Source organism: Manduca sexta, chromosome 25 (assembly GCF_014839805.1).
Source record: "Manduca sexta isolate Smith_Timp_Sample1 chromosome 25, JHU_Msex_v1.0, whole genome shotgun sequence".
In the NCBI taxonomy this organism is placed as follows: domain Eukaryota; kingdom Metazoa; phylum Arthropoda; class Insecta; order Lepidoptera; family Sphingidae; genus Manduca; species Manduca sexta.
This window is the reverse complement of record NC_051139.1, coordinates 14,574,483-14,596,969: the sequence shown is the minus strand read 5'-3', so window position 1 is coordinate 14,596,969 and position 22,487 is coordinate 14,574,483. Positions and strand designations below refer to the sequence as shown.

At 36.1% G+C, this 22,487-nt stretch overlaps 2 protein-coding genes across 2 annotated transcripts; both read right to left on the bottom strand.

The window, feature by feature from the left end:
- Window positions 1-14,511: 14,511 nt before the first annotated feature.
- Window positions 14,512-16,046, bottom strand: LOC115448951 (chromatin accessibility complex 16kD protein). The gene is made up of 2 exons (XM_030176594.2): window positions 15,799-16,046; window positions 14,512-15,492 (listed from the first exon to the last, which is right to left on the bottom strand). The coding sequence occupies exons 1-2, from the start codon at window positions 15,922-15,924 to the stop codon at window positions 15,226-15,228; spliced, it is 393 nt and encodes a 130-aa protein (XP_030032454.2). The 5' UTR covers window positions 15,925-16,046; the 3' UTR covers window positions 14,512-15,225.
- Window positions 16,047-17,798: 1,752 nt separating this feature from the next.
- On the bottom strand, window positions 17,799-22,023 carry LOC115448377 (arginine kinase). The gene is given in 4 exon segments (XM_030175804.2): window positions 17,799-18,883; window positions 18,885-18,922; window positions 19,697-19,875; window positions 21,867-22,023. Coding segments are annotated over 3 exon segments (1,068 nt in total). The 5' UTR covers window positions 19,863-19,875; window positions 21,867-22,023; the 3' UTR covers window positions 17,799-18,019.
- Between the last annotated feature and the right edge of the window lie 464 nt (window positions 22,024-22,487).

The following is a 22,487-nucleotide window of genomic DNA, read 5'->3' as shown; positions in this document are numbered from 1 at the left end:
TAGAGTTAAATCGGATTGTTGATTTTGACATTGCGTTAATAAATGAAACCATATACTCGTCATTACTTCTGATAATATTATGGGAAAAATCATCCATGAATAACGAATATATTTGCAAAAATTCCTCGTATACTTTTTTGTGTGATTTTGTAGTTTAATGCGAATATAGCTTGTGTATGAGTGCATTTCTGAAATTATAATTTTGATGCTACGAGGAAGAATCTTATAGTAGTAGTAGTACTCATAGTGTCATTAGGGCGAGTAAAATAAAAAATTACTGTTTATTGATATTTATTTTTTTCGAAACTTACACTTTCATTGTAAATGTATAGTTTGAGTGATTTATTTTATAAAGTTATTTTCTAGAAGATACTTATATATTTGGTTTCATATAGTAACGCAATATCAAAATGACTATATTTTATTCATTCTATTCTTTAATTCTATTCATAAAAAATATTAAAAAAAAACGATTTGAGTGACAAAAATGCGTCTATAGTGACGCAAAAAAAATTCCTATTAAAAAAAAAGCGATCTTAAACGACCATGAATTTGTCGCTGTTCCTTTATTCTGATAACTCTCTATTCTTTAATGTCGTCAGTCAGTAATGTAAAATTGTTTTTATATTTCTTAATTCTGTCTTTACGTTACTCGCCCATTGAACCAGTTTATAGTAGTAAATCGTTAATTTGGGAGTTATATTGTAATTTTTTTAAATGCTTTCGAACCAGCTGATACTAGTTAAGTATACGTTTGAGAGTTATATTGTATTTTAAAATCTTTATTTAAGACATTGACGTATATTATATAGAAACGAACGTTCAAAATCTGAACTAAAATGGCAACCAAAATGCCACTGTCGTAATCTATTTATTCACTTAAATAATAAATAATTTTACTTATTTCATTAATATTTTTATTCACATCCAAGTTTGCACTTAGAGTAGCGTTAAATTACATTATGAGCGCAGTCCGTACACAACCACAAGCATTAATATTGATACCATACTAAAATCAGCTTGAATGGATAACAGTTCAATTCAGTTGAACACAGTGAATGTTCGAAACGCCAAATCTAGTGCACAGTACATATATATCGATGATTTAAGGAGATGGGTCGACATTTCACGACTACGTCGCTCCGTACAATACGTCCGTTTAATTATTACCACAAACTATCACCGAACTGTTCGTAGAGACAAGCTTGGAATCAAAACAGGAATTACTATTACGGTAATTTACGTAAGGAAATAGGGACGACTTTAGTAACCAAGTAATTTGTTTACGTAACTTGTACTTTAACTACTTGAACTTATTAATTACTAGTATTCTCTCGTGGAAGCGAAACCGTTATTTAAGCTGTCATAATGTTACTCTACTTGTAATATCGTGTTCTCTAAAGTAATGTTAATTATTATAAATCTTTAAACGAAATATCTTGCCAAATAGATTTGTTTATAAACTAAACTCCAAGGCGTCTTGTTTTTTGGACTACCGTAACAGGTTTGTTATTTTAAAATAAATATATCTTGTTTAGAGTCTTTTTTATTGCTTTGAATGAGTAGAAAACTATCGAACACCTTGAATTACAAGGTTTGTGATGCCACTGCGCTTGTCATCCTGACATGTGATGTTAAGTCTTATTATGTCCAGTAGTTACACTGGCTACAATATCCTTCAAACCAGAACACAACAGTGACTACACACAGCTGTTTTGCGGTAGAAATAGACATTGCGGTGGTACAAACCCAGGCAGACTCACATATGAGACCTGCCAGTAAAGTATATATTGCCAAAATCGATTAGAATGAAAAATGAAAGGATATGATTTACAGTATCAGGTAATGCGTGACCAGAATGCGCGGCGGGTGCGTGTGTTGCAACACATTGCACAAATGAACGGATGTGGCCTCTAATTACCAACCTCCTCTAATTATGTGCCTATTTGCATATTATATTAGATTGTCTAAGAAATAATTCTCCTAACTGTAATGTATACCTTTATTTATCAATAAAACGTGAGAGGCCCTAAGCGCGCCTCCCTTTTGGATCTGTCATAGAGTCGGACATGTTTTATTTACGCTCCATTAAATTTTATTATGAAATAGTCTTAGGCTTCAGGACCGTTACGGAATTTTATATTAACAAAGGCCTAATATTAGTAAGAAAAATACCTTTGACGTTGATCTATGGTGCTAGTTGATAGTTCCTTTTTTATTGCCTTTGTAGGCAAACGAGCGGACCGCCTGATGGTAAGCAATATTCGCCGCCCATAGACTTTACAATGCCAGAGGAACAGCTAAACCGTTGCTTACCGAATGCTAAAATTCCTCTGGATATCTACCATTGTTTTGTTTGCCCGTCTATCACCTTCTGTGAAGCAGTAGAGTACTAGATGTGTTGCGATTTGAAAAATATAACGCACCCCTAGAACTAAGATGATCTAATTCGAAAAAATGATTTGTGGGATAAATAAAAAAGATTTGAAAACATTATAGAAGGTAGTGAATTGGGTGTTCGTCGAAAGCGAGAATCTCTGTTTCAATTCAATATTTTTGTCTTTTTCTCGCCATAAGGATATAGAGCATACTTTGGAAGGTCGAGTTAACAAAATCAGGAAATATATAATCTTTGAATTAAGTCATTTCAGTTCTAAGGGTGCGATAAATAATGTAATAACCTGATATTATGTGACTTAATGGTTCATCATAGTCTATCATCATCGATAATCTAACTCGTTACCTCCTTGTTCTAACAACGTGTAAAATAATCTAGCAACTTTTTTTACTTCAGGTGAATTCATTTATGTGCGTCATCAAAATCCGTATTTAACGCTTAATTAAGATAAAGAAAATCACGTAGCTTACCTTTACTATAGCGAAGTGAATGACGTAATGGATTTTTTGTCGCGTTAGGGGTCCAGCGTTTTGTTAGTCGTGGATGTTTAGCAAAAAAATACAGATAAAAACTACGCGAGTCGTGACTTCGGTCATTGGTCTGGTAGTTATGAACATATTTTTGAATTAGAGGCCCGGGTTGGGTTCATTAAACTGTACTGTACATAGTATATTGCTAAAAATTATTGTGTTGATACAGTCATTGAAACTTATTGCTAAAAATGATTACAAAATAATTGTAACCTAAAAGGTTTTATTGATTTGTAACACTAATCCAGTGATGTACTAAAATATTTATTTCAATTTCGCTTTTTTTCCCATTTACCAAAGTTACCAATGCAAACACAATCAGTTATAAAATCTTAGAGATTTTCATAAACGTAACATTGGCAGAATAGCTTTGAAATAAATAACCATTAATCGCTCATTTATTTCCAACTATAGTCTTAAGTCTATCAACACGAATTTTGCCTAAATATACACATGTAACATTTTGCATCAAGTTATTTATTTAGCAACAAGTATATTTAGACTACTCTCAGCTTAGGTCACAGAAATTATAGCCTTAGTTATTACTCGTATCAACACAGACGCGCTAACTTGAAGCATACGCGTCAAGTACACTATAAGGACTATATACTATTTATTGAATATCATTTCGTAACTGGCTAAAATTTTTTGTTTGTCCTCATTCCTTCGTATCAAAGGTTAATCATTATCGCTTTTTTCCATTTTACTGTGATATTTCTACATTGGGATAAAATAAAAGGCGTCAAGGCGACCATTGAACATTTATTTGACAGCTGGGTACTAGGGATGAGCACTCAACTCATCGCAGCTTTTCTACCGATAGTGTGTACGTTAAATTATACTTACCAGTGCTGGTATTAGGAATTAAAAAAAACACATATATAGCATACTTGTTCTTGTTTGTAGCATCAGATGTGGTTTATGCGGGGTAAAAACAAACGGGGTTGTCGACTATGTAGTTAAAAAAATAATCATAGTTTCGAGGTATTTTTGCATTATACGATCTTATCCCTTGTGCGAACTATGTCGAATACATCCTACCTAAAATTAGGACTTTCTTAACTGTAGTCCTGTATATATTATTTAAAAAAAAACTTTTAAGCAAATCTAAGTTTGCATCTTTATGCACACACATACACGCCTTTTATCCCCTAAGGAGGTAGGCCGGGCTGCAACAGAGCACCTACTTTTCGCATGCGTGTTCCATCCGATAATGTGATAGGGGGCGGGCCTATTGTCAAACCAGACTTTGTGCTGATACTGAGCAGAAAACTCCCATATCACTTCATTCGACCCCGGATTTGCATTCGGGACCATAGAGCGGTATAGCACCACGGATGCAGTACACCAGCGAGTACAACCATGCCAGCGAGGCAGCTCTAGGAATTAGGAAGGAAGAAAACCAGATTCTTCAGCTGTTCAAATATAAGAGTGTTTTTACTCAACTGTTTCTTGAGTAGGGTAATGTTTCGCAAGCATAAAATTTGTTGGATTCTTATATTTGAAACAGTTTGGTGTGTACCCAGATTTCCCACTGTTGTATCCTACATTATTTGTTCAGGGAATGACAGGTTACTATAAATTGGAAATAAGAAGGGAAGTAACTATTGCCAAATATTTATTTAAGGTGATTCGGGGTAAAATACACAATCCTAGTCTCCTACAAGCAGCTGGGCTATGTGTCCGGGATAGGTATGTAGGACGGCGGCGGCGACCGCCACTGTTCTCGGTGCCGCGAGCTCGCACCAACTTATTACAGCATGCACCATTGACGCGCGCGCTGCGTGTGCTCAATGCTTTGTCCAACGAGATTGATATATTTTCATGCTCTTTGACGGAATTCACACCAGCCGCTTATGTAATAGTAAGTAATAATAAAATATTATAATAACTATTGTACTACGCTATTGTATTGGGTATTTATTACCTGTAAAATAGTTGTATTGGGAAATAAATAAATAAATAAAAATGATTATACGAACGTGTGATGCAAGTTAAAATAAAAGAAAAATAAAAGGATACTTATATGCAGTGTTATTTTGTCATTGCTTTACTAAATGAAACCACAAATTCATCTTCACCTTTGCTGATTTCATTTAGTAACACAATGTCAAAATGACCCTGTACATCTCAAGCATATGCATACTCATTGTAGCCAGTGTAACTACTGGACATAATAAGACTTAACACCTCATCTCTCAGGATGGCGAGTGCAGTGGAATACCAAACAATACTTTAAAATTTAAGTAGTTGCATGGCGTTTCTACTGCTTATGGTTGCATCGCTTACGAGATAGAGAGAGTACTAGGCGAACGGCAAGTTCGTCTCATCATTCAAATCAATAAAAAAATACGTGCATAGATATTTGATACATTTTACGCACTTAACAAATTAAAAAAATGCGAACAGTTTTTTATATTTCCTTTGTAATTATCTGTCAATTAAGTTGTCCAAATATGGTAGACCCAGAAAAAAATGTTCTTTCCTTCCTAAACTATTAATAATTTTTGTCAGCAACTAACGACCATTTGGTAAGACGCGTGACGCTGGATGTCTCATTATCGTGTTAACTGTGACGAGGCATTGTTAACTCGGCGAATTACACGCAATTACGACGTATACTTGTCATTCGTGTGACTGGTGCACTCAACCATGCCTTATACCCCCCTGAGGCAATTCTTGTGCGTTCGGAATCCACACCGAATGCACGTCGCGTCCCAGGTTCAGCATGTGTATATGTTTCAAAGGACCGGCATAATTGTGTCGACTGCCGAGGGATAATCATTTCTCGTCAGGTGCAGTGGGATCATTTTGCCGGCGCTCATTTAAAAAAATATTATACGGAGTACTCATCTACTATAATACCGGTTTACATGTAGACACTGGTTTTCATAATAAAAAGAAGGACCATTATACCGATGCACAGCTAGCCAAGCTTCACCGCTAGTTCTAATGGATTCTTAATAAAGATGTAAATTCGTTACAAACAGTCGGCGAGTGACACGTTTATATTGAGCTAGTTTTTTTTTTGAAACGGAAATACGTTTGTTGGCCTGGCAGGGGCGGCTTATACAAACACAACGGTCTTATGGGTGAGTGCTTTAGGCACTGCGAGCCCTTAAGTGACCATGCTGAGGGCGACCCTCTAAAGGGTCACGGCCTTGGCTCAGGATGGTCACTGAGAGAAGATGTTTGGGGACGTCAACGATTATGGGTAACGCGAGAGGTGCGCAAGCGACCTAATTGTCTCCCATATTTACATCGGCACACGGGGCTTAGTATGACGTCAGAACTTGTTGAAGTTTGTATGGGTACCACATCTACACCTTTTTACTAAAATCTCATTGGTTTATTGTCATAAAATGCGCGTTGCTCTTGACTTTTGTTTATATGAGCAGCGCCTGTAAGTGCTGCCCCGATACAGAGGTACGCCGATACTTTTACATTTATTGTTATTTGTTATATTTGCTGTAATATATTCTGTGAGAATTTCCAACCGCTTTCTAGTGCCCATCAAAGTCGATTAAAAACGAGAAGAGCAGTCGATACATAGTATATGTATCTTAATACAGTTCCACTGAACCATAAATGTGAGTATAGACTAGCATTTCGGTAAAATTTAACGTTATTACCAATGTTACAATACATACAAAAGCTCAGTCTCCATTTCCATGTAATGTACCAATGCTGCGAATGCTCCAAGTTATGGTCGTCTTAATACTCAAGGCAAATCAGTATAGTAACTTGTAACATTTCTTTCTATTTTGCGTACTTCTTTCCGAGTCCCCTGCGCACGGGGCTTTGTTCAATAAAATGTTACACTAGTTTTTAACATCAAATTTAAATCGTGTTCGAAGAGTGACTAGATAAATCTAAAACGGCGCGAGCCCTATGTTCTTTTATAAGTAAATGCTCTAATCTATACACACCTACATTTCGGCAACGGAGGTAAAATTAAACCTACTCTTACTTGGATTAGTTCGAAAACAGGGGGCGTAGCTCAGATGATAGAGCGCTCTCTTAGCATGCGAGAGGTACCGGGATTGATACCCGGCGCCTCCAAAGACATACCTAATTTGAGCTGCTAATAAAAATATTAATATAACATTAATTATGTTTTTGAGTCTGAATATTAACTACATAAATTATATTAAGTAAGACGCAATCAAGAGATGTGTACTTAAACATAAAAACGTGAGCTCAGAAAACACAGCGCGCATAAAGAAGCACTTCATCGGCGTCAGAATGAGCCTTTACTATACTTCATTATTTTAGACAAACTTACAGGTGTACAAGAGAGTTATGATAGTAACTAATAACTACTTAAATACCTCCATCAATTCATGGCCATAATTATACTTTATTCGCCACGTGAATCAAATTTAGTTGCAAGATTTTTTATCTAACACGTGATCCAGTTAAACAACATTCGAACCACTCCAACAGTCGGCACCCCTGCACACCAGGGTCAAGTATTATGCGTACCTACAACAACTTTAACTGTCATTAATTTTACACGCTCTCATAATTAATATAGGTATCTGAATATTTGTTGCTATTAGATATCATATTAGATGTAAGTCTTTTGGTCAAGTGCTGTAAACTTGCATTAAATAAATAAATTAGGGTAATAGATGTTTTTATCCTGATGTAAAATATGTTCAAGGAATCTTTAGTGAGTTAGGCAGCAAGAGGTGCGTTGTTAAGCGTTGGACAATGATATTTCTGTACTAGTACCTAACTTGTATTCTTTGTAATTCCGTATTTTAATTGCAGCCGTTTAAGAATTATGGTGGCTTTTACCATGTGGGCAGTTGACTCGTTTTGTCAATAAAAAAACTTACATACATCCACGAGTAAAAGCTAGCAACAACATAATTATCTTAGCTGATATAATTCGTTCAGTAAAATGGCCTTCTTGCAAGGTCACCTATTTCGACAGCCTATCTCGCATCTGGCCACGTACATTGGTAATATTAGACTTGGGTTATGAAACAATATTCAAATAATAACATGGTGTTATGAATTATTATAGGAAACTATCTACAGTGGTGCTACGCAATTTTTTTTGCCCTATACATTAATGATAACATATCAGTTTTATAACGAAGTATGGCTAATTTTTCTTTATATTTTTAACAAAAATATTTGTTTGTTATTTGTTGACAATTCATTTGATAGTACGATTAACAATATCGCGTAATATCAAAAAAAAGTTTTACGAGACTAGTTTTAAAACTAAAAGGGTCAAAAACCATATGTATTTTTAATTTTATGTATTAATCTCAATTTAGCATTTTCGTAAATATTTACCAGTAGCATTGTCAATTATTTGTTGTTGATTCGCTTGAACAACAAATAATTTTATTTATTTGACTAATATTTTTTATTCACATCCAGGTTTACACTTAGACTCGAGTTCTTATTACTATGAGCGCCACTCCGTACATAACCACACGCTGTTAATGTTGAAATCATACTAAAGTCAGGTGTACGGATTGCAGTACAGTTAAGTCGAACGCCAGATCTAGTACGTAGTACATATATATCGATGAACAGTGGTAATTATGCTGTATTGCATTAACCCCGATGAATTGTTACCTTCGTACGTCAAATTAACAGGATACCAAATAACACCAGTAGTTCCTGAGATCAGCACGCTCAAATAAACAAACAAACTTTTCAGCTTGATATAAAAGTAGAGATGACATACCCAATCGTCATAGGAACTATCAGGAAGAAAAAAGATCAGGTATACCTACTGCCGTGCTAAGCTCAAAAGCGGTCTCAAAAAAAAACAAAACCTTGATTTTTATATCATCAGATAGCTTAAAAAAATACCCATCCAATGAACTTACCTAATTAACGGTATCATGTTTAGAACTTGTTAAAAAAAATCTTAAAAGAGTTGCTCTATCTTTAACATACAAAACTATATTTACAAAACTTCGATTATCTCGAAATAAGGTTTCCCTGATATACCGCTTTTGCTCTTAGCACGGCAGAATAGAAGATCCTAAAAGATATTTGCAACACAACATACAATATATTACGCTTAAAAAAATATTTGGCAATATTTATTTCTAAATTAAGATAAAAACACAGATATGCCTATTTGTATAAGGCGCGAACCGTAAAAAAACTTAACATAAGTAAATCACTTGGGCAAGACGTGGTATTTCTGAGGCCTAATTGCTTAATTTTAAAAACATATGACATAACAAACAGTAATTTTAGGGTCATTTTATACCGGCGTATATTTGACGTAAACGTCTATTTAGCATTTTAATTCACGTCCGTTTTATATTCAAGTATAAAAGAAATTATAAATTAAATTCCTATGAGTGAAAAGTTGCTATTGGCTTTTTGAGACCTAAATTGTTACTATTCCAAATACAATTGATATTTGTGTATCCCAAGCTGTTAAAAACTAAATAATTACGCAAATTGCTTCTACATAACTGACAAAAAATATACGTATAATTACTCGTTCAATAGTTCCGGGAATATTATACGAATATTTAAAAACAACTTATAATATTTATACATGTTTCTCGAAATCTAATTATAACTTATGCAAAAAATTTAAATTGTACACAAATTATAAAGTTTTTTTTTAAACCTTTATTTAAGTAACTTGGTCGTTATTTCACTATGTCGCTCATTTTAAAGTTTTTACTTTTAACTTTCTTTTATAAATTTTGATGCATCTAAATATATAACTATCAGCAGTGCCTTTATTTAATTTCTATAGATATTGAGCATACTGGCGTTTAACAAGCACCAGTGCGAAGACTTCGTCGGAACACGTTGCAAGGTAAACATAGGCGAGTCAATGTTCCAACGTTGCAAGGACTTTTACAGTGGAGTCATTTTCGTCACACATTTTATTTATTTTACAAAAACAGGTTTCCGGTTGGAACCTATGGTGTACGTGGAATTCGATTTTCCCCGAGATTTACTTTGTTCACTTTTAAGACGTTTCGCAAATAAATGGCCACGTACCATGCACTTTTTTTGTCACAGCAAAATGGCTTCACTGCACCTGTGAAGTGAACCTCAATGGAAATGACTTTTTTAAATATAAAACACCTGCCCTGGAAGTAGCTTAAAATATTTACATTTTAAAACTTTACCTGCCTCATGTTGAACATGATTACCTTTGGCTTTTAAAGATTATAAAAGCAAAGGAACGGTTTCGACAGCATAACAGTGATGGATTTACGCATCAAACAAACCGCGTGGTTATTGTCACATTAATATTTAAGGCGATACCTCAAGGTCCATTTTCATACATTTTGTTTCGGCTTTAATCTGGGTAACTAAACAAGTATTGGCAAGTAAAGAATTTAAATTCACGTCTAGTTAGTGATTAGTTCTCGCAGTTGAAGAAAAACGTAAAAATAATTAATAATCATGGATATTTCGGCCTTTAAAATTTAATATGACGAAATTTTAAAGGCAGAAATATCCATGATTATTAATTATTTTTACATTTTTCTTCAACTGCGAGAACTAATCACTAACTAGACGTGAATTTAAATTCTTTACTTGCCAATACTTGTTTAGTTACCCAGATTAAAGCCGAAACAAAATGTATGAAAATGGACCTTGAGGTATCGCCTTAAGATAAACAGCCTGTTCATTCCAAAATGCAATATAATCAAGATACGATGATTGATGACCGAGATTTGCTACATTTCGTTCGGAATTGGTTGATTAGAAGCCGAAATTACTTTGTGCATATAAGGAGTAGATTATTGATGTATGCAGTATGCACCTATCCAATCTTAATTGGACTTATTTGATTAATAACAAATTCAAAGCTTTAAAATATTACAGCTAGTCTAATCACTATCTACCAATTTTAATAAGCAATTTCTTTCATGCGACTAAGGCTAGCAGCGTAGCACTTTTTCTTGGGATTCACTTACGTGTGTCGGGAAAATTCCTAAAATAAAACCTTTAAAACATTTTAACTTTTGTCACTCGTGCCGATGTCTACTGGGAAGCGCGTGGGACGCTATTTTCGTTTTGTCAAACGTGTTTCCATGATGCTTGGAGCGGTACACAATCTACGCCATTAACAAGCATTAGATAACAAATGTATTGACTTGTGGATACCATATACTTAATTACCATAGAATTATCCTATCTCAATGTTGCCTATATGTGACTAGTATGATATAATCAGACATCGCAATAGGCGCAAATTTTTTATACAATATTATTTCGATGAATCGCAATTAGTCTTCAAACCTTACATCAAACACGGAAGTCGTTAGACTTTGCTAATTATTGTTCAATATCTAAATATAATTTGAACCTAGCATTATTGTTACATATTGTACTTACACAACATGTAATTAATGTTATGTTTGACTGAAAGAAGCAACGAAATCTTAGCGAGAATGGAATGCCATCGAATGTCAGGTCGGATACTAGAGCATGCCCTTCAAAGATAGCTTCCACTAATATAACTAGTTTTAACTTTGAAGACAAACCTATTTCCCTAAATATAATAGGAACCTTCAAACCGAGTAGGTACTATATGTAAGTTTAATTATATGGGTATAAAGTCTACCATGAAAGTAAAGGTGTATATTCCGTCGCTTGATGTGATAGGGGGCGAGCCTGCCGCCATATCAGACATACATTGCAGGCTTTGAGCTGATCCTGAGTAGGAAAACCCAATATCACTGCCCGACCCGGGTATCGAACTCAAAACCTCAGCACTCTCCTCATTCCTAACGTTATACAACTACGCCACCGACGCAGTCATATTTATGCGTTTGAGAATTACCAGTTTAAAGCTATCAGAACCCCAGAACTAAATTCAAATCTACAAATCATTAACGTTTATTAGACATCGTGATAGTTTTACAAAAGTAGTTCAATCAAAACAAAGTAGTGCGATTCACAATACGAATCGATTCGTGCCGACGAGCCATTACTGTCCTCCGGAGAATGGAAAAAAAAAACCGAGTGAACGATAAGTTAAATCGATATTATGTAAGTTTGCATAACTATGAAAAACCATTTAGCGGCACAAAATAAAAAAAAGTTTTTAATCTATGAAAGAGAAATGTTTATTGCGACACGTACGGGTTAAATTGATATACAATGACCAATGTTTTATGGTAATATGGATTAAATGACAGGACCATTTCTGTGTCTTATTTTTATTAAAATTAGCTTATAATGTATGTACCGCCCGATGGCTTAGTAGTATTGCTTACGAGATACGACTGCGAAGGTGAGGTCTTGGGTCCGTACCATTAGGTACAAAGGATATTTAGTTTTCCTGCTTCGGTGGCGTAGTTGTAGATACTGCATGCACGGTACGACAGCGCTTTTACGTCCTGGGTTCGAATACCAGGTCGGGCGAAGTGATATTTGGGGTTTTCTGCTCAGTAACAGTCCGGAGTCTGGAATTTGCGCTCGATATGTCGATAGACTCGCCTCTCACATCCTGGGACGAAACACGCTTGACAAAAAGTGGGTTCGCTGATTGCAGCTCTGCATACCCCTTCGGGGATAAATGCGTGATGTGTGTGTGAGGGCTTAGTAACAGACTCTAGCATTGTGTTCAGTAAAATGCAGTAGACTCGCTTGCTATTACCTAGGACCTAATATGGCCTGTTGAGAATCTGGAGAGACTTCGTTGGCAACACCGAAAGCAAAAGTTCTCGAGACCAATCACCAAACTGATGGATAGACCAGATTAAAGATTCGTCTGCTACCATCTTTCACGAATTACTTGCATATGCGATGACCAGAAATCAGAGAAGAAAAAAAATAATCCGCTCTAAATGCGGTACATCAATCATGACCACGATCCTGAGTCATGAGGGACCAACTGCACAGAGAGAGAGAACATGGCTTGAATAATGAAGGTGATGTACCTCTGCCTTTAAACAGAAGAGGCGTGCTGATATATTACATCATAAAAAATGTCTTCAAATGCGAATTTACGTCATCAATATTTATGACAAACTGGAATTCTGTTTCAGCTAAATTTATTATTTTCAAAATCAGGTCGTTTAGAAATACTTAACATCCGTTCATGGTACGAGGGGTGATGAGGTAACCCCAACTAAGATGCAATATAATCAACGGATATGTCACTGATGTAACTTATAATGTGCGAAGGTCAAAGCATTGCTCTCGAAAATAAACGAAGCGTGCAGCCGAAGTTCGCACGACAATGACAATATCATTACAAATATTTAGAGAGCCTTGCAAGTTTATTGCTTAGCCTTGCTGGAGGTCACGAGTTTCTTTTAAGAGGGTTTTAGACTAGACTTGAGTAGGTATTTCAAAAAAATACATGGACATCTGGTCCTGGGCTTATACTACGATATAAGGAAGGATTTATACACCATAAGCGTTGCACGATTTCAACTCGGGAGAGGGGAAATGTCTAATAGTCTTTATTACCATACAAAGGTTTTACAGACATTAAGGGCATGTTTCATTAAAAGTAAGTTTTGTTATCAGTTATCGTATTAAAAAGCTTTTTGTTACAAATTATTTGAGAGCATAGATTAAAGTGTGGCTTTTGTATTTGGTTGGCTTATACATTTATGCGACGAATAGCATTGACTCAAAAGTTGTGTAACAGGCCCTAAGAGTATAACAAGGCCCAAAATAGTATACAATCAACTTTACTCATATTATGATTTATGTAACTTTGTACTTATCATAAAACCGGGCCACGGCCGCCTGCACCATAATTTTCTTTGTATTAATGCTACCATAGCGTGATAGCTTAAAATGTAAATGCGATCAAAATACCATGCCTCTATAGTTTCAAGTTCGTTTTTGATGATTAGCGGAAGTTTAAAACAGCGCTGTATAATTTCCAGAACAATAAAACTTTAGTTATTGTTCTATTCTGAGGAAAAACAAACAGAAAACACGACAAACTATAATCGCTATCTTAATAAAATAATGACCTATTTCAAAATTGTTAATTTGTCGGAATCATCTAAAAACTAATTTCTGTTGGCGACCTTTACTTTTTCTTCCTTTTTTTTCATGCTAAAGGTTTCATTTTTGACCTATCTTGAATAAGTTCAATTTTATAGCAACTTAAAAAAAGGTCGCAAACACAAGTTCGTTTCTTTGGCGATTCCCACAAATTGACAATTTTGGAATAGGGAGAGCGATATACAGTCACAGCGTCACGTCCGGTTTTGCAGGAGGTAGACAGATGTAAATGTCGTGCAAACTCACTTCGTGACAATGGTATTTCGGTTGTATATTATCGTGATTACAATACCTACTCGTAGTTTTGTTCCATTTTTAGAAAAGCAGGTGGTCAAATTACAAGGTATATTTGATATAGTATATTTCAATTTTCAACAGCTTGAGGTCAGATTTCAGTTTTGGTGGGTGGCTGTTCAGATTTATTGTAACGCCATCTATTGGAGTATGTTGTAACTTTGTTGTCTTTTAATGTTCCAAAACGGTAATAGATGTCGCTGGTAATTCAATAATATCATGAACTTCTAATAGATGGCGATACTATAATTTTAAACAAAAATATCAATTTTCTGGATAGATAATTTTGTTGAGCTATTAAAAAAATAATAATAATATTTATTATTTAATGTCACATATCATACTTCAAACAAAATGAACTAACATTCATAGAAACACAGTTCAAATACAAATACAAAAATTACTATCAACATAAAAATGATTAAACTTGTTTGCTCCTACATATCACACATTATGACTGAAATACTGACATAACAACACAGTGTTATAGATGTTTGATAATGGAATTACTGAATTATAAATTTAAAAAAAAGGTAACAAAAATGCTGAATAACTGGCATCCTACATTTCCAAGAGTAATCTTATTAATGTAATGTGGAGATTGAAGGAATGAATGAAATACTTTATAGTATACACCAAACACAGAAAAATGAACACAATTATTTCATCATATAAAAAAAGTGCACAAATAGGCGGTCTTATCGCTAAAAAGCGATCTCTTCCAGACAGCCTGAAGAGATTTGAGAAGATATTTATTTATCTAACATGCATAAATTAGATTTGAAGTTTCGAATTTGTTCAGCGGCTCATGTGGTTGTTTATATCTCAAGCATTACTGCTGTCTAATTTAAACATACAACTGAAAAGACAGAGTAGAGTCAGACTGTATTTGTACATTCTGGATGTCGGTGCTAATTTTTCCATACAGGCATAATTCCATCGTAACTCACAAGCAACGCATCATACCAAAAACAAATTCCTAACGTAATTCAACTTAAACCAAGCTTTCTTCTATGATTCCTCATTACCACTGGAACTTTCTTCTGAACTCTCCTCTTCGCTGGACTCTTCTGTTGATTCGTCCGACCTATCACCCTTAGCTGCTTTCTTGGCCATGATTTCTTTGAATTGCCTGACCGTAATCTTTCGAGGCATTATCTCTCTGAGGAAATCTAATGTATCGTCTTCCTGCACTACCTCAGCTATGTGTTTGTATTCTAAGTTATTGCCTTTGCAGTTTTTGTATGCTCGTTTTGCTAAATCTATGACAAACATTTCCTGAAAATAGTAATTGGAATACATTACCTTTCTACCGGGTAAGGAACCAAACATATGAAATTTATTTAGGTGTCTAAGGGTACATTTAGACATCTTATATTGAAGTTACGAGTTGTGTTGTGTTGACTTAATGTCTAATAATTGTGATTCTTGCCACCTGCCAGCGAGCTATCCCTCTTATTATACGGCTGTGTTTAAAGTATAGATAATATCCAGGGCCTCTGAGTTTTAATTCGCTTTTTATTAATATAATCCCAAATAAAAGTATTTCTAGCTATAAAATAGCGGGAAAATAAGAATACGTACTGTAACTTTTGTTACTAAATACAAAGGTTCTGGTCCGACTGCTTCTACATCTGGAGAACTTTTCATAATAGTTTTCACTCTGGATAATGGTAAATGTAAATCCTTTTCGGTTTTTGGAGTAGCCATGGTGTATTATCGCTTTGAAAATGTTAAACAAATTCCAAAAAGCCGGTCACAAACTAGTCTCCTATTGACATTTACAATTTGACAGGTAATAACTGTTACTTTGACGTTTTACGTAGTATTGCCGATATAGAAATTAAACTATAGCCAAACTTTCATGGTGAGCGTGGCCGGTTACGGGGATCAGCATAAAATTTTTTATTATCTTTGGTAAAAATATTTTCTAGATTACCTTTTTATATTATAAAATATTTTCATGAAACCCATGATAGTACATAAAAAACTCCATACAATACCTGAAAGTAATAATGATATTCTTTTTTTTCGTGGGCAGCCCAAAAGTACTACTTTAACCGCGCACGAAGTACTTTAACCGCGTATATTTAAATTAATTATAAAATTTAATGATGCACACCTGTGTATCCCATTCAAATAAATAAGTAATATTAGAAATGTATATAATATGTAATCATAGTAAAGATAAGAATAGTAAATATATTTGAAAAAATCCAAGAAATATCTAAGTTCATAAGCTGGCGGCCTCTGTATATTATTATCATCAAAAGGACAACCCAGTACCTACTATGTTTATGAGAGATAACCGAATGCAAAACCATTTGTCCTTTAATTATTACTATCACTCCGTCAAAAACGCCTTTATGATATATATTTTAATACTTAAGAACTTTTACAATCACATCTTTGGAATACAAAGCTTTCTGGATTACTTCATTGCCATAATTATCATTTACTGAGTAAATATTTTATAAGTACTGAAGTCAAACCTTTTAAACCCATACCTAATGAGAAATCAATAGTTCCTATCGTTATAAATATTTGCCGATATTGTGACGTAGGAAGCGCAATAGTTTGGTTACATAATACAAGCTGCTGGGCTTAGTTACCGTCATTGTTAATTTGAGAAGCAGTTAGGTCATAAATGTAAATAAATAACTACGTACTGCTAGTTCTTGTTAAGCATTTTATCACGGGTAGAAAAAGCGAATTGAGAGTAATAAAAATCATTATTTCAAATATTATAGTAATTTAGATTTTATTTACGCACGATTACCCATGAGCAACTCTTAATTAAGTTGTTCCGTGCAATTAGTTGCACTCCACAGCTTACTCGGCGGACTAGCACCCTGTAAGTGAGTCATAAGTCTCGGATTTCAATCGTTGTCGTCATCCGTGAGTGGAAAGAGCCAGTGTCATTGATCCATAGACTTGAGTCTGTTAGCATTATTTTATTTCGATCGACCTGCGCAATGCATTAATATTAAATATTTTATTCAGATAGACATCGAAGATTTAGGAAATAGAATAATCAAGAAAGATGTTATAGTCATAATCTGTTAAGTTATATATTATATCATTTTTCATTTGTTACTAAGTGAGAAAACAATTTGCATAATTTTAATTTACTTTAAGAATTAAGGTGGTAGCTCAAGGTCCATTTTCATACATTTTGTTTCGGCTTTAATCTGGGTAACTAAACAAGTATTGGCAAGTAAAGAATTTAAATTCACGTCTAGTTAGTGATTAGTTCTCGCAGTTGAAGAAAAATGTAAAATAATTAATAATCATGGATATTTCGGCCTTTAAAATTTAATATGACGAAATTTTAAAGGCAGAAATATCCATGATTATTAATCATTTTACAACTGCCAACTAACTTGAATTTATTTGCCAATAAACCCAGATTAAAAAAATGTATGAAAATCTTTAAGAATAAGTAATAGAAAAAAATATATATTACTTTTAGAAATCTACATAGGTATTATTATGTCTGGTTTGCAAATGTTCAGATATTTTGAATACTATTTTGTGAATAGTGTACTGTAGTCGAGGGTAAGTAGTAAATAAATGCAAGTCAGTATGGTCTTAATGCTAGCTGTCTTTATTTTCCATTTCCTTATAGAAAATACTTTTACGAAAAACAGTTATATAGGGCGGCCCGCGTGCCCGCGCCGGACGCCGTAAGCGGAGCGCCGCTGACTAGTGCCTGCCACCCGGCTCGACCGTTCACATCCAATCATTACTTATGAAAACGATAAATAATACAAAAAATACTGATAGCGCGAGATCGTCATACACTTTACAGGGACTTCTCAATCTTGATCAGCTCAGCGATGCCGTCGTACATCTCCTTAACGGCGTCGTACTCGGTGAGGCCCATGCGCCTCTTGTTGGAGATGTCGTAGACACCGCCCTCAGCCTCGGTGTGCTCGCCGCGTGTGCCGCGGACCTGCAAGTGGTACTTGGAGGCGATCTCCTCCAGCTTGGCCTTGTCGGCGGCCAGCTTGGGCAGCTTGATGTGCACGGACGCACGCACGGTGGTTCCCAAGTTGGTGGGGCAGAAGGTCAGGAAACCGAGACGGTCGTGGTGGGAGAAGGGGATCCTCTTCTCAATGTCGTTGACGGCGGTTACCAGCCTCTTGTACACCTGCTTCAGGTCACCACCCATCTGCATGGAGATGATGCGGAGATGGTCCTCCTCGTTGCACCAGACCAGGAAAGTCTTGTTCTCGTTGTGGTAGATACCGCGACCGGAGGGCCAGAAGCGGCAGGCATTGGCGGCCTGGAGGAAACGGTCACCCTCCTTGAACAGGAAGTGGTCATCGATGAGCTGTTGCTGGGTCTCCTTGGACATACCAGTGAGTGGGTAGAAGGTGCCCTTGAGCTCGCCCTCAAGTCCAGACAGGGTGGAGGAGACTTTCTCTTCCATCTCCTTGTACTGGGCCTCGGTCAGGCAGGGGTTGAAGGGGTATCCCTCCATGGAGCGGCCGCAGCGCACACGGGTGGAGACAACGAACTCGCCGGCAGGGTCCAGGTTGCCGAGGGTCTCGACATCACCCCAGTTCTTGGCGGGGTGCTTGTCAGATTTCTTGAAGCCATTGTGGTAGTCCTCGATGATGGGGTCGAACAGTTCAGCGAACACTGAGTACGCCTCTGCGTCAGGGGGCGTAGATTCCGACACCAGAGTCCAAGTTCTCAACACCTGTAAAATAATAAACACCATTGTAGACATTTTATACTTATTTAAAGACCCTGGAAATTCTATAACACAATAAAAAAAACTTGTACTCTATTTTTAACAAGTTCAACCCAAGTTTATCCACATTCCCCAGAATTACAGTGCCACTCTCTAAATTTTATCATTTGTAGCTAGGAGCCATTATTGAACACACCTTAGAAAAGAAATTACTAGGTCCATTGACTAAAGGGATTAAGTTGACACATTCTGGGCTAACGGGCAAATAGTATGACAGCTTACATAATAAAAAAAAAACAATGGTATGAAGTTTTAAAGGTTTAAATTAAAATTTTCAGGTAATATATATTTTTTAAATCAACCATTATACTTAACATTTTATCCAATCCACATAATTATTGGAATCCAATAATCAATCTCAAAATTGCTAGTTTAGCATGTTTGCATTGTTACCTACAACCTACATGATCAAATTTCATCAATTGCATAATGCAACTGTATTGTAGGTATGTGCTTTGAGTAGAATGAAACTACTGGTGAATGCAAAATATTTATCGTTTAAAAATACTATTGCGGTATTTTCAAACAGCCCTTCTGTACTTATGTAACAAAATACTCGAAACAAACAATTTTACAGATATTACTTTATTATTATCGTTATTATCGCAATATAATCTGATAATTATTATCTACTTTCTCAACATTGAATTCTTGATGGACATAAAATCGGGTAGGATATGAAATTGATGGCGTCTACATTCGAAATATAAAATAACTTACCAGACTGGATACAATCCAGCAGGGTCGAGCCAAAAGAGGTCTTCTTGTTCTTTAGGCTATCGAATACCTCCTTGGTAAGGTACTTCTTCAGCAGCGACTTGGAGTCAGAGGCCTGGAGCTTGCTGAATCCAGCCTCCAATTTCTCAAGGGTTGCGGCGTCCACCATAGCTGCGGCTTTTCTGTCAATATAAATTATATTTTTAGAATTTACACTATTTCTCACATAAAATTGAACTAGGTAAAGTTTCTAACGCTTTCAAGGCCGCGCAGGTAGCTCGAGTGCACATTTTATATGATTTATTGATAATTTTTCAACCAAAAACTTTAAATCCGTCAAAGGCGCGGTCAATCAAACGTCGGTTACCTATTTTTTTATAAATCAAAAAATAGTGACGTACCCATCTCGTCCTGAGTCGAGAGATTCCAGCGAAAACCTTGTTTTAATAATATAAAAAAAAAAACTTGAATTACACTATACTAGCAAACAAAAAATATTTTATGCTTGATAATTATATTTTAATTTATTACAAAATGTAGGTAGGTCTCGCGTAACAGGTAAAACGAATAAAATCGGTATGTATGCAATTTAGTTTTTATCAAAAGCTACGAACCGCCTGATGAGGTAATATGCAAGTACAGCGCCACCGCAAACCACCACTGGAATCGTGACTTTCAGTTTATAATTCATAGCGGAGATATAACACTTAAGTCACGGTGTGATGGAAGAAGGGTGTTACTACGTCGAAGAAAGCGACTCGCGGACTGTCGGATTTGGGAATATTTTTCGAACACACCCAGGAATTCACTTAGTTTTCTGGTGGAATTACGTAATTTAGCTAGAGGTCGCCTTGACCGACACGCGCAAGTCGAACGGATGTGTCAGCTCACTGCGCACCGTTGCTTCTTCGCGGCGCGCAGCCGTAGCCCTCCCCACTCGCGACCGGCGGGTGTACGTGTTATCGCAAGTTTCTTGTTACTTTGCATTCATTTCTATTGGACAAGTAGGTAATACTGCAATAAACCATCGTCGGATTACTGCATTAACTTATCGTTCCACGAATTTTGCCGATCTGGATATCCGATATGAATAATGAATATACTTTAGCAATGCATTTCGCTAGCAAAATAAAATATCACCAAATGCCGATTCCATTTCTATCGTATTTATAACAAGGTAAAAACGTACATTTACGATTTTAATTTTCATTTAACAATCGAAAAATTACAAAATACTTTCTCAATAAACCACTTTCACTATTATTCACATTAGAATCAAGCTAAAATTAGATTTGTCTGGGACTACCCCCAGGGCCGGAATAATAAAAATAGACGGCGAAATGACAAATACACGAATTGGATGAAATGTTCTAAAGCTACAAATTATACAAGGGCCGGTCGATCTCACAGAGAGTCATTAATTCATATCCCGTTTGGGTTCAATGCCCGTCAATGGGACAAAAAATATGCCGGCAGGGTCGAAACTACACACATTACTTGGAAAGAAATTACATATACCTTGAATCGCAAATGCTGCAAATAAGTGAGATATGTAAATGATAACTAATAGAAACATAAAATTTGGCACCGGTCGCCGGTGATGATCGCCGGCCGGACAAATACGCACCCGTCGGCTTCCTCTGCCGGTTTGTTTTCCTTGTTTTCTTTCGTTGCACAGCCACCCATTTTCACAATATACTATTATAAACTACCCGCTAAAACATGCACTAAATCACGAAAACTACAGCAAATAAATAAAAGGAACGGATGATGCTAAATGCAATGATGGAATGATATTTTGTCCAAATGAATGTATCGGAGCCGGGAGTGGCGAGGGCGAGGGGTGGCCCGATCGATGCGCGACACGCAACACGCACGCGGCCTCACGCTTCCCGCCCTTCGGGAACCGCTTTAAAACTTTTGAAGGGAAACTTCCCCTGTTCGCGCCACCGATTACCTTCGCCGCCGATATTTGAATGCAGTTCCGATTTCTTACGTTGTGATATCATCTTATCGGTGGAATAGCACACTCGACGTTATCAAACACATCTCGATGCGGTTTAAAGTTGTCACACATCTGATACGTTTGTAGGTACCGCGGTGTTACAGCACTGAGTTAGCCTGCGCGCCCTAGACGCCGGTATATTAAGATTTTAAAGTTGCCACTGCTTACCTGGCACTTGTACAACCGTCAGAGTCGACTGCGAGGTGCAGAATGGTCGGTGCGGGAGCGCGCGGAGCGTTATGCCAGCGGTGGCGTCCCGCGCCCCCCCCTTCCCTGTCAGTGTCAACCTTGGCCTTCTGTGATGCTAGGCTGGCCGGCAGATCGCGCGCCAGTATAGGCTCGAGTCGAGATTTCAGCTATCATCATCATTACACTTGATATAGTCGAACCAAATGCAAGAATCCTTATCTGTTTGTCAACCATCGCGGGTAGTTGAATCCTCATTCTATAAAATTATTGCCTTTTTTCGTTTATGATATTGCGGACATTAAGATATGAGAATATATTGATACTAATTATGTTTCCTAAATAAGCGCAAGTAAGGCTTATTTTAGGTTGATAATAAAAAAGAACAGTAATTATAATCGAGCGATTTTATTTATGATATTCATACGTATTGAAGATACGCACTATTCGTTATCAGAGATTAGATGAGTTATTTTAAAATTAGAATGTTACTACTGGTTTTTTTTTTCATTGGCTGGATCAAATCCAAAAAACCGATATCGTTCGATCGCAAAATCAAGTTTGATACTTACAATAATTTCACTCTTTGTGCTTAGATACATA

What these genes read in the sequence shown, in the direction of transcription:
- LOC115448951 (XM_030176594.2), bottom strand. Translation starts at nt 15,924, where the DNA reads ATGGCTACTCCAAAAACCGAAAAGGATTTACATTTACCATTATCCAGA. An exon ending in ATTTAGTAACAAAAGTTACA is followed by an intron (nt 15,493 to 15,798) that starts GTACGTATTCTT and finishes TACTATTTTCAG; the next exon opens with GAAATGTTTGTCATAGATTT.